Raw genomic sequence first — 13,014 nt, forward strand, 5'->3', positions numbered from 1 at the left:
CTGTACCTATGCAGTCTGGTTAGTCAAATGACTTTCTATGGATTTGCCCGCCAAGCTGCCGTAGCCTTGTCCACGGCTAGCATTAACACATAGCTAGTTAACATGGACACTGTTAGTTAGCATGTAAACACGGAGTTACGCTAAGATGAATAACATTAACTTATCTGAAGTCCTTTCAGAAATATGTTTTAGCGTAATCTTGCCAAATAAACAAAATGTAGAAATCTTTCTTTTCTAGTAACGTTAGCTACCCAATATGATTTTGAGTTTGAAAAGAGTTTGCTAGCATGTCAGGTGAAGCTTCACTGACTAGCTAGCTTAACGTTAAACCACCATGATGGCACAGCATGTGTTCATTTTGTGAATTCACAAAATAATCCAGTTGGTTGCTTCAGAGGCATTAGGTATTATAAGCGTTGTGGCAATAATACAACAATGCGTTGACAGAAAATGTACTTTTAATACTTAAGTATTTTTAAAAGCAAGCACTTCAGTACTTTAACTTAAGTAAAAATTTGACTGGACAACTTTGAAGTAACATTTGACCAGCGGGATCTGTACTTTGACTTAAGTAATGAAGTCGGGTACTTTGTCCACCTCTGGTACGAAGTAACTGCACATTATTTGTAGCCAGTTATTTGCAGTTCGCTCAGCCAGTCAAAACGGCGTAAAAAAGCATTTGAATGATAAAATGTGTTAACGGGAGGAGGATTAGCAGAGAATGAGTGAGGTAGTGAATGAATGTGTGCACCTGTGTGTGTGGTTACTAATTAAGTTCATTTATAGGCTGTTTGTGTTACAATAATTACCTGTGACCTTGACTGTGAGCAGATCAACAACAATGGAAATATTATCTGTGCCTTTTGCTATGATATTTCATTTATAGTTCTCTGAAAGAAGCACTGAAAATGCTCCAGCAAACCATAAAAAGTCAATGTGTCACCAAAGCTGCCTCTATTGTCCTCATTCCTTTCACTGACTACCAGGATGTTATGCTTGGTCATTGCTTTGTGTATTGTATATTTAACAGTTATTCCACAAAATTGAGTCGTACATGAGCTGATAGCCGACGAGGCACGTAGCACCGAGTTGTCTATAAGCCGTGTACGACGAGTTTGAGTGGAATAACTGTTTATTCTATCCACATACACTGGATTTTGAGAAACAGAGCATTTTTATTTTTTGCAAATTCGATAAAGAAAAACTTTATACAAAACGTCCAACAAAATAATTTCCATTTAGAATGTAAACAAACTGGCGAAATGACAGGAGCAATTTGTGAAAAAAGTGATAATTTTTGAAAAATAAAAAAAGATGTGTGTGGCAGCGGGGGCGTGGTCAAGCATCGGTCTGTGACCGGAGGGCGGAGTCAGGGAAGGTAAGTGGCAGAATCACTGCACCTGATGTTAATGTGTTTGTGTGTCTTCCCCAGTGACCGCGCCCTATTTAAGGAGAGAAAGCGAGAGCAGAGGGAGCTCTCCCCCGAACCAGACACCGGATGTGTGTGCGTGCGTGTGTGTCTGGTTATTATTAGTGAGAGACCACTGAAAAGTGTTCAAAATAAAAAGGTTTACAAAACTTAGCTCTGTCCTGCCGTCTTCTGTGCTCCGCCCACTCATACGAACTGCCACAATGGTGCCGAAACCCGGGATGTGGAGCGCAGAAGCAGAACAGCCCCATGGAGTCCTCCCCTTTCGCCGACCTGGTCCACGCCCTCGCCACAGCCCAGCAAAGCCAGCACCAGGCGCTAGTCACCCTCCAGAAGGAGCAGGAGCAACGGTTCGAGGCCCTGGTGTTGGCTCAGCAGGAAGATCAACAGGCGTTCCGGCACCTCCTCACGTCAGCGGGGTCCACCAACTCCACCGCCATGGGCCCTTCCCCCCTCACCCTAACGAAGATGTGCCCGTAGGACGACCCCGAGGCCTTCCTCACGCTCTTTGAGCAGGTAGCAGAGACCTCGGGGTGGCCGGTGGAACAGCCCGTGGCGCGCCTCCTCCCCCTGCCAACGGGAGAGGCGCAGCTGGCCATGCTACAGCTCCCCGCCGACCGCTGGCTGGCCTACGTGGACCTTCGTCGGGCCGTCCTCCAGCGTGTGGGGCGCACCCCTGAGCAACAACGACAGCGCTTCTGCGCTTTGCGCTTGGAGGAAGTTGGCCGGCCGTTCGCGTTTGGCCAGCAACTCCGGGATGCCTGCTGGCGGTGGTTGAGGGCTGACAACCGCGACGCCAAGGGAATCATCGACCAGGTGGTACTGGAACAATTCATCGCACACTTACCAGCAGGAACTGCAGAGTGGGTCCAGTGCCACTGCCCGGCGTCGCTGGATCAGGCAATCGAGCTGGCGGAGGACCATTTGGCGGCTGTCCCGACGGCAGGACAGCAGACAACCTCTTCTCCCCTCTCCTCTCTCTCTCCCTCTCCTCCTGTGTCTCATCCTCGCCCCGTTCCCCCACCGTGGGGGCCGGCGCCACCCCAGCCGGCCCACCGCACCCGCGGTGCCCTCCCGTTTCTCCCTTCTGTGTCTGTCTCTCCCCCCCTCAGGTGAGTGAGCCCCAGAACACCAGTGCAGAGAGGAAGCCCGGGCCGGTTTGCTGGCGCTGCAGGGAGCCAGGCCACCTCCAACAGCAGTGCTCGGTAATGGAGGTGGGCGCGGTGGTTCGGACCCACGATGCGCCAGGAGCCGCCCTCGATCGGGCCGGAGCATATCGCATACCGGTGAGTGTCCAAGGGGATACATATCAGGCGTTGGTGGATTCTGGTTGTAATCAGACCTCAATCCACCAATGCCTGGTGCAAGACGAGGCATTGGGGGGAGCACAATTAGTGAAGGTGTTGTGTGTGCACGGGGATGTTCACAACTACCCTTTAGTGTCGGTCCACATTCTTTTTCGAGGGGAAAAATTTATAGTAAAGGCGGCGGTTAATCCTCGCCTTACCCACTTGATAATTTTGGGGACTGATTGGCCGGGATTTGGGGAATTAATGAGTCATTTAGTGAAAAGTGGGTCCTGCCGTAGTTCCGCAGGGGGAGGTCCCGGTGTCACGTTGGCGGGAGCAGCTGACACAGAGCCGTCTACGTCATCTCCGCATCAGAGTGAGGAGCCACCGGCTCCTCCTCTCTCTATTGGGGAATCCCTCGAGGATTTTCCATTACAGCAGTCGCGAGACGAGACTCTGCAGCATGCGTTTGACCAAGTGAGAGTAATCGATGGTCAAACGCTCCAGCCAAATGCCACCCCGTCCTTCCCCTACTTCGCAATTATGAAGGACAGTTTATACCGAGTGACGCAAGATACTCAGACTAAAGAGCAAGTCACGCAGCTTTTGATTCGGAAGAGCTGCCGGGAATTGGTATTCCCGGCGGCTCACTTTAATCCCATGGCTGGACACTTAGGGCAGGATAAAACACTAGCCCGAATAATGGCCCGGTTCAATTGGCCAGGGATTCACGTCGATGTCCGTAGGTGGTGTACGGCGTGCCGCGAATGCCAGTTAGTAAATCCAGCGGCCATTCCAAAAGCGCCTTTGCGCCCGCTCCCATTAATCGAGACCCCGTTGAAAAGAATTGGGATGGATCTCGTCGGGCCATTAGATCGGTCAGCATGAGGGTACCGCTTTATATTAGTTCTGGTGGACTATGCAACGCGATACCCGGAAGCCGTGCCTCTTCACAATATCTCAGCACGCAGTATTGCGGAAGCGTTCTTCCGCGTCATCTCCCGAGTTGGAATCCCGAAAGAGATTCTGACTGACCAAGGCACCTCGTTTATGTCATGTACACTGAATGAACTGTATGAGTTGTTGGGTATTAAGCCAATCCGCACCAGCGTGTATCACCCACAAACGGACGGTTTAGTTGAACGGTTCAATCGCACCCTCAAGAATATAATTTAAAAATTCGTAAGTGAGGACGCACATAATTGGGATAAATGGCTCGAACCCTTGTTATTTGCAGTGCGAGAGGTCCCCCAAGCCTCCATGGGGTTCTCCCCGTTTGAATTGTTATGGGCGTAAGCCGCGCAGCATTCTAGATGTGCTGCGAGAAAATTGGGAGGAGGGACCTTCACCAAGTAAAAATGAAATTCAATATGTTATTGACCTGCGCGCAAAAATCCACACACTCACACACCTAACCCAGGAGAATTTGCGTCAGGCCCAAGAATGACAAACCTGCCTGTACAACAAGGGTACGCGCCTTAGGGAGTTCGCACCAGGAGATAAAGTACTCGTACTGTTGCCCACATCGAGCTCCAAATTGGTCGCCAAGTGGCAAGGACCCTTTGAGGTCACATGGCGAGTCGGGGACGTTGACTATGAGGTGAGGCGAACGGACAGGGGTGGGATGCTACAGATTTACCACCTCAATCTGCTCAAACTCTGGAACGAGGAGGTCCCCATGGCGTTGGTGTCAGTGGTTCCGGAGAAGGCGGAGCTGGGGCTGGAGGTTCTAAAGGGAGCATTGGCATCATGTACCTCTCTGGTCCCCTGTGGAGACCACCTCTCCCCGACCCAACTCACGGAGGTTGCCCAGTTGCAGACCGAGTTTTCGGATGTGTTCTCGCCCCTGCCCGGCCACACCAACCTCATAGAGCACCACATTGAGACGCCCCCGGGGGTGGTAGTGCGTAGCCGCCCTTACAGGCTACCCGAACACAAGAAAAAAGTGGTTCGGGAAGAACTTGAGGCCATGCTCGAAATGGCCATCATCGAGGAGTCCCACAGTGATTGGAGCAGCCCAATGGTCTTGGTACCCAAGGCCGACGGGTCGGTCCAGTTCTGTGTAGACTATAGAAAAGTCAACGCGGTGTCTAAATTCGACGTGTACCCAATGCCTCATATTGATGAGTTGCTCGATCGACTAGGCACGGCTCGCTTTTACTCGACACTGGATTTGACAAAGGGTTATTGGCAGATCCCCTTGACTCCGTTATCCCGAGAAAAAACGGCCTTTTCCACACTGTTTGGCTTACACCAGTTTGTCACACTTCCTTTTGGGCTGTTTGGGGCACCTGCTACGTTTCAGCGGCTGATGGATAGGGTCCTCCGCCCCCACGCCACCTATGCGGCCACATACCTCAACGACATCATTATTTATAGTAATGACTGGCTGCGGCACCTACAACATCTGAGGGCCGTCCTTAGGTCGCTGAGGTGAGCGGGTCTCACAGCCAACCCGAAGAAGTGTGCGATTGGGCGGGTGGAAGTACGGTATCTGGGCTTCCACTTGGGCAACGGGCAGGTGCGTGCCCAAATTAACAAGACAGCAGCAATTGCGGCCTGCCCGAGGCCCAAGACCAAAAAGGGGGTGAGACAGTTCCTGGGGCTGGCTGGCTATTATTGTAGGTTTATACCTAATTATTCGGACGTCACCAGCCCGCTGACTGATTTGACTAAAAAGGGGGCACCAGATCTGGTCCAGTGGACAGAGCAATGCCAGTGGGCTTTTTCTGAGGTAAAGGCTGCACTGTGTGGGGGGCCACTTTTACACTCCCCTGACTTTTCTCTCCCCTTTATGTTACAGACGGATGCATCGGACAGAGGGCTGGGGGCTGTTTTGTCCCAGGAGGTGGAGGGGGAGGACCGCCCAGTGCTTTATATCAGTAGAAAGCTGTTGGTGCGTGAGGGGCACTACAGCACGATTGAGAAGGAGTGCCTAGCAATCAAGTGGGTGGTCCTCGCCCTCCGTTACTACCTGCTGGGACGCCCTTTCACCCTCTGTTCGAACCACGCGCCCCTCCAGTGGCTCCACCGCATGAAGGATGCCAATGCGCGCATCACCCGTTGGTATCTGGCACTCCAACCCTTTAACTTCAAGGTGATCCACAGGCCGGGGGCGCAGATGGTCGTGGCAGACTTCCTCTCCCGTCAAGGGGGGGGGGAGGAGTCGGCTGCAGGCTGAGTCGGGCGGTGGGGGTATGTGGCAGCGGGGGCGTGGTCAAGCGTCGGTCTGTCACTGGAGGGCAGAGTCAGGGAAGGTAAGTGGCAGAATCACTGCACCTGATGTTAATGTGTTTGTGTGTCTTCCCCAGTGACCGCACCCTATTTAACCTCCTAAGGCCCAAGCTGTTTTTTTTACATGCATTTTTTATTTCTCTTTGCTATTTGGGCTTATTAGAACCTGATTAGAATAAAAACTAAGCATCATCTTTTGATAAGATGTACTTTTAGAGAAAAAGTATGTCCACATATGTGGATTCTTGTTCCGAATTTCCATAAAGTGCTGTCCACGCATGTGACCGCTAAGCCCTAGGAGGTTAAGGAGAGACAGCGAAAGCAGAGGGAGCTCTCCCCCGAACCAGACACCGGATGTGTGTGCGTGCGCTTGTCTGGGTATTATTAGTGAGAGACCACTGAAAAGTGTTCAAAATAAAAAGGTTTACAAAACTTAGCTCTGTCCTGCCGTCTTCTGTGCTCCGCCCACTCATACGAACTGCCACAATATGTTCTTCCCATCAAATACTTTCATTCCATATTTTGTTGCTTTTTTTGTATTTTTTTTCTTCTTCTTCTTCTTCTTCTTCTTCAGGGTTTTTTGGTGGTTGGCAAACCAACTTAAAGGTGCATTACCACCACCAATTGGGGTGGAGTGTTGAACAGAAGATATGCATTTAAAATTTTCTATTTTCTTTTCAATACTTGATTGCAATTTTTTGGGTTTTGTTTTGGAGTAGAGTTTTATTTCGTCCTCGGTTGGTTCAGCAACATGTGCCACCATTTTGTTTTTCCCTACTCACAGTATATGAGCTGATATCCTCGTAGTAGAGTAGCCAATCAGAGCGTGCGCGCTTGTTCATATCCTGTGAATGTGGATAGAAAAATTCCATATATTATGTTCCATATGTTACTTCATAATTTTGCTGTCTTCAGTATTGTTCTACAATGTTGAAGATAGTCAAAATACAGAAAAACATATGAATGAGTTGGGGTGTACATACTTTTGACTGGTACATTTGACTATTTTAATAACCACAAGCTGCCACAGTAGTATAGATACTGTTCTTGTAGTTATTTTTAACAGTTGTGTATATGGGGAAATATGAAGGAGAGTAGTTCATCAGGTCGTCAGTTCTACTACTCTACTATGAGCTGATAACTTAGTGGAAGAGTAGCCAATCAGAGCGCATGATTGCTCATATCCAGTGAATGTGGATAGAATAATTTCTGTTATTTCTATGTGGTACCTTGCCAAATCTGATGGTTAAGGTGTCTGTACATATGCCTGTACTCTTTTAGCTCTTTCAGTGCTTTGTGCTAAAAACAAAAACAACTTGGCTCCATAATTCAGACACCAACTTCACTCCTCCCTTCCCCATCATGCTTAACACATACATGTGATTATAGTGCTTATTATGAAAGGAAATTATAGACCTTTCAGGAAGAACTTATTTTTCTCAATCCTCTCAAGGTAAGTAAAAAAAAAAATCCAAATAAAGATGCCTATATTGAGATATTTACTTATTTCAATCCCTGACATTTCTCAGCAATAAAATGAGTTTTTCAAAAACAATTTGGCAGAGGAGAGGTTTGTTCAGGAGAGACCGAGGAATCATCATCATGCTTTAATTTAAAGCTGAAGCCTGCAGTGAGTGACAAATGGACAGGCACAACACAAATACCCACATGTCACTCTAGACACCCACGGATGCTCACTCTTAGTAAAGAAATTGAGAAATTAAACATTTAAGGTGTCTCCGTCCAGATAGGAAATAAAATAATGTGCTGTAAAAAAGGTAAAAAAATAAAAACAGGAATACTACTATATAATAATAGTAAATAACAATAGTATTTCTGTCAATTGGGCTGTGATTGTGCTTTAAAACATTTTTGTTTTGTTTGTGCTTTTACTGTTTTTGAGAAATTAAATGTACAACATTTATGCAGGTTCAGAACTAAAATAGCACTATGTTGCTTTTTTGATTGCACATACAGCATCAAAAATAAAACAGTGGTTTTTAAATTATGTATGATTATGCATAGTGTGAACATCAGTGGCGAACTGTTACTATTAGAGCTGGGACATGAGCTCAGACAAAACTTAGGCAGACACACCAAAAAAGCAACAGGGCAAAGGATTTTGCAAGGGATAGTGGCAGGTCTGTTGTGTGTAGTTGTCGATGTTGATTTTCAAAGTAACTAAGTAAATTACACAGGGAAATGGATACTTAAGCATGAGCGAAAAATACTGTGGCGAGTGTGCGTGGAAGAAGAGTCTGGAGACAGAAATCTTAGTTTCTCAGTCGTTAGCCTGTGCGACTGGCTCTCGATAGCACTGGCTTGAGCGCTACACCGGTTGGATGGTGACTTCACTGCTGTGCTGATGGTGCCGAGTCATGGTTAAACTAGCACTGGCCTTTGAAAAGTTCTAGGGCGATTAATTTTTGGTCCTTCCCTCTATAAATCAAAATCTGATTGGTTAATTCATCTGTCACTTTCTACATAAACATACACTGCCATGGCCTTCTGTCCCGGCAATGAAGTCCTAACCAATGAGTGAGCCAGCTCTAAACTCTTCTCGGCCTAGAGACAACAAATAAAAATAATAAAAATAAATCCATTGGATGGGGCAGCACGGTGGTGTAGTGGTTAGCGCTGTCGCCTCACAGCAAGAAGGTCCGGGTTCGAGCCCCGTGGCCGGCGAGGGCCTTTCTGTGCGGAGTTTGCATGTTCTCCCCGTGTCTGCGTGGGTTTCCTCCGGGTGCTCCGGTTTCCCCCACAGTCCAAAGACATGCAGGTTAGGTTAACTGGTGACTCTAAATTGACCGTAGGTGTGAATGGTTGTCTGTGTCTATGTGTCAGCCCTGTGATGACCTGGCGACTTGTCCAGGGTGTACCCCGCCTTTCGCCCATAGTCAGCTGGGATAGGCTCCAGCTTGCCTGCGACCCTGTAGAAGGATAAAGTGGCTAGAGATAATGAGATGAGATGGGAAATCCATTGGATAACTCTATTTTGTTTTCAGGACAGTAACCCTTTCATTTTTGAAGCAAATTTGATTTAAAAACTGAGGCCAAATTAGAAGAAAATAATTATAATTTAGTTATGAAAGAATAAAAGCAATTAAAGAATGAAAGAAATTAAATATAACATTTGAAATGCTGATATGTTTGGGCCTTCTCTGAAGGCCTAGAAGGCCCTGATGGTTCCCCTCTGGTGAACATTGTTTCTGGTCCTGCTTGCAAGTTTCTTTTGGCACCAACCTTAAGCCAAAAGCTACAGTATACAACTATAGAACTTTTCAACTCTTTCATGTCTGAATGTTAAAATCAATGTTAAAAGTACAATTCCAGTTCTTTGGTGTTAAAAGTTCTGGTAGTACTTGATGCAGTGGGCCTTTTCTGCAATATCCTAAAAGCCTTTACCTTACAATACCCGAAACGCCTTCTTATCCATGATGCCTTGACAAGCCTTTTGCAAAATATCCTCTTGGACGTTTACCATTGATAACTTGTCAGGTCTTACCAATAGTGAGTGCCCTGGCAGGACTTTTGCAAAGTGTCCTGTCAGACCTTACATACAATGCCTATTCAAGCTTTTGCCACAATGTTCCTCGGATTCCTTACCTACAATCTTCTGATCAGGCCTTTGACCACAATTTACCCAGTTTCACGTGAAAATGGGGCAATGCTCTGAACCTTACCACAGTCTGGAAGCAGGAGTGGAGCTGGGTCAGAAATGGTGGCTTGTCTTCCTGTGCCAACACCCTCTTCTCCACCATGGTGCACTCCACATCATCATCCTGGATCACTACATCTTTCTTCAGGATCTTTATAGCAAACAGTTCTTCTGTGTTCCTTATCTCTGCTAGCATCACCTGAAGTAAGAGAAAGGGTACATGTTGTGGGGCTCAGTGTACATGGCCAGTGTGAAATTTGAAGACGTACCAGAACAGAACCAGAAACAAGGACAGTGACCAAAACAAAAGTAATGGAACAGCCAGGGTTGGCTATCTACAGATGATATCCACTGATCACTGCAAACCGTCTGGCTAGCAACTAGTGAGAAAGAAGGATAAAAACACTGCTCATCAGACAGCCATCTCTCCATTACTTTAACACTCCTTTCGCTAAGGAAGCTAAGACTTCTGCTGGCTGAGTAGAAGCAGATCTGTTTGCACATGGCTAACCTATACCCTTACCACACCAACAAATCACCCTGAAGCACCATCAACAAGAGACATTCTCTCCCTCTCATGCTATAAATAAAATACCTCTCCAAACTCATTTAAATAACTGCTTCTTTGTGGACCCCCCCACACACACACACACACAAAATCAGCTCAAATTTGTCCTTGTATAAGTTTTCAGGTTTTTTTTTTTCTACTAACCTTCCCAAAGCTCCCCTTCCCCAACACAGCCAGAAAGTTGAAGTCGGTGAGTTTGACCTGGTCCAGATTAGTGGAGGGCAAACTGGTCCTGTTGTTGTCAATAGGGGTGACGGCCTTCTTCCCAGGACCTAGCTTAGCTTTCTGCATACAGGAATACAGATTCAAAGAAACAAAGTAATTAGCTGAATCCAAAACTCATCCTGACTGAACATAGTCACGTCGATCCATGCTTGATCACAAATGGCATCTAGGAAGTGATTGGATTAAACAACCTGCAAACACTGGCACACCCTGTGGTTCATTACTGCTTGGAACATGCCCTTGTTGATATCCACTGACACTTGGGGTTTGCGTATTCTTTGTATTCTTTACATTGCTGGAGAAGGATATATCAGATGGCATGGCAAGATTCGCCAAATAGGAAGTAATGATGGAGCAGTTGACGGATAAACAACAACCTGAATTGAAATATACCCTGATTTTTTTCATCCCAAGTCACATCTGCTAGTTGAGTCTACTAATTTAGGATGGTGCAGTGTGTTGGATGTTTCCTACAAGATGTTTGAAGCTATCGAGCCATTTTTCAAAACTGCTACTCCAATCTCGTCGGACAGCTGAACACACTTGGAGTCACTGATATGACAAAGCAAACACTTGCATCATGTATTTTTTGTTGCTGTTGTTGTGCTTACATTTGTTATGAAACCGTAAGATGTTGACTTGGGATTCAACAAATGGGAAAGCCAACAAAGGGCATGTTAAAAGCACTTCAACGAAGGGTTAATCTGAGCAGAGAAGACATTTAGGATGCAGAAACAATGCTTAACTTGGTGAAGTGTGGCAGGCAGATGTATAATCTCCAGATCACCACCAGCCTCACACTTATACTCACCCGTGATGGGACACCAGACCCATGGAAGATTTCAGGATTCAACTACATTCATAGCTTGATAATGAATTCTAAACTGTGACCTCCCATTCAATTGCTCTTTTTTTTTTTTTTTTTACTTCACCTCAAGCTGTCTGGATTGTTGCAGTACTTTTATCATTAAATTATTGGCATTTTTAGTAGACTCTTTTATCCAGAGTGACATACAACATACCCTGAGTAGCCTGGGGATGGTCAAGGTAGGTGCCATGCTCAAGGGCACTTCAGCCATTCCTGCTGATCCAGTGAATTGAACCAGCAAGCTTTTGATCCCAAAGCTACTTCTCTAACCATTAGGCCATGGCTTCCAGGGACTGATCCAGACCGATGCATCGGTCACGGGGCATTTGTTTATTTTACCACTAGCTGGCTACATGGGCTATAGCCATGCTCAACCAACAGACCAATGGTTCAGGATCCGACCACCTGTGGTAAGCGATGATGCTTACCTGACCTAATTACCTGCATTCTCACAATGCTTTGTATAGCGTGACCTGAGACAAAGACTCTAGGTCAATCCAAAAGTTTCAGCAAAAGTGGTGCTCTTTGAAATAAACACATTTAACAATTTCAGATTACTTGAAGTTTTGCGCAAGCACAGTGGCTTTGCATGTCTGCCTACGTGCTGGTTGGTAAAGACAAACTGGATAAAATATTTCATGTAGTTATTAGAATTTATGTTATTTGAATTTATACGTACATATGTTCCTGGTGGATACTGTAGAATAATGAAGTACTTGTGCCTAGTCTTTTTTATAGATTTTCTTATTTCTGTGGCAAAAACACTCATGTTAGTCACCAGCTCGAGTCCAGTTTGTCAGTGGTTTTTTTACCTCCGCCAAGGAGGTTATGTTTTCGGTAGCGTTGGTTTGTTTGTTTGTTGGTTTGCCTGTTAGCAACATTACGGAAAAAGTTATGAACGGATTGCTCTGAAATTTTTTTCCAGAGGTGTGACTGGGCAGAAGTAACAATCCATTAAATTTTGGCGGTGATCCGGATCACCTTCTCGATCCTGGATTTTTTTAAAGGATTCTTGATGGAAGTTTGGGCTCTCCGAGTGCTTTTCTAGTTTAATTTTTTTTCTAAGAAAAAACTTTTACAATTCATATGAACTTGTTACATTATTATTAAGTGTGATTTATGTGTGCAGTAAAAAAAAACATTGCTCAACCAGTATGACATTAATAAATGAAGCATCATCATACATAGTGTGTTGACTTGATAATATATATTAGCATATCTTAAAATTGGTAAAATTAGTGAAAATATTTGGACTTGCTTGAAATTCTTGAAGACATTTCACCTCTCATCCAAGAGGCTTCTTCAGTTCTGCCTGACTAGTGGACCAAAAACAAACCTAAGGGGAGTTGTTGAGGTCACATGGGTTGTTGACACTCTCAGTCATCTAACAGGTGTAGGTGTCAAGACCAGAATAAGAAACATAACAGACAGGGAAGAAAACAGCAACAAACGCAAGAACATTGTCATTCACTACATTTCTGGACTATCTGAGAAACTCAGGAGGATCTTCTATAAATACAACATCCCTGTACACTTCAGACCCAGTAACATTCTGAGGCAGAAATTGGTCCACTCTAACGACAGAATACCCAGACACAAACAAGACAACGTAGTGCACACAATTCAATGCGGTGAGGAATACACAGACCTGTACATTGGGGAAACGAAACAACCACTTCACAAGCACATGGTTCAACACAGGACAGCCAGTTCCTCAGGCCAGGAATCTGCAGTCTATCTTCA

The 13,014-nt window shown here is 45.8% G+C and overlaps 1 protein-coding gene across 2 annotated transcripts in view; it reads right to left on the minus strand.

Annotated features, from left to right (window-relative positions):
• Window positions 1-13,014, minus strand: part of prkcaa (protein kinase C, alpha, a) — a 517,863-nt gene that overhangs the window by 139,928 nt on the left and 364,921 nt on the right. For both annotated transcript variants that reach the window (XM_060918929.1, XM_060918930.1), the window contains exons 9-10: window positions 10,323-10,463; window positions 9,636-9,809 (exon numbers count right to left, since the gene is read on the minus strand). In XM_060918929.1, coding sequence (XP_060774912.1) covers window positions 9,636-9,809; window positions 10,323-10,463 — 315 coding nt within the window. The remainder of the gene's footprint in view (window positions 1-9,635; window positions 9,810-10,322; window positions 10,464-13,014) is intronic.

The sequence above is a fragment of the Neoarius graeffei genome, chromosome 4, assembly GCF_027579695.1.
Source record: "Neoarius graeffei isolate fNeoGra1 chromosome 4, fNeoGra1.pri, whole genome shotgun sequence".
Taxonomy (NCBI): Eukaryota; Metazoa; Chordata; class Actinopteri; order Siluriformes; family Ariidae; genus Neoarius; species Neoarius graeffei.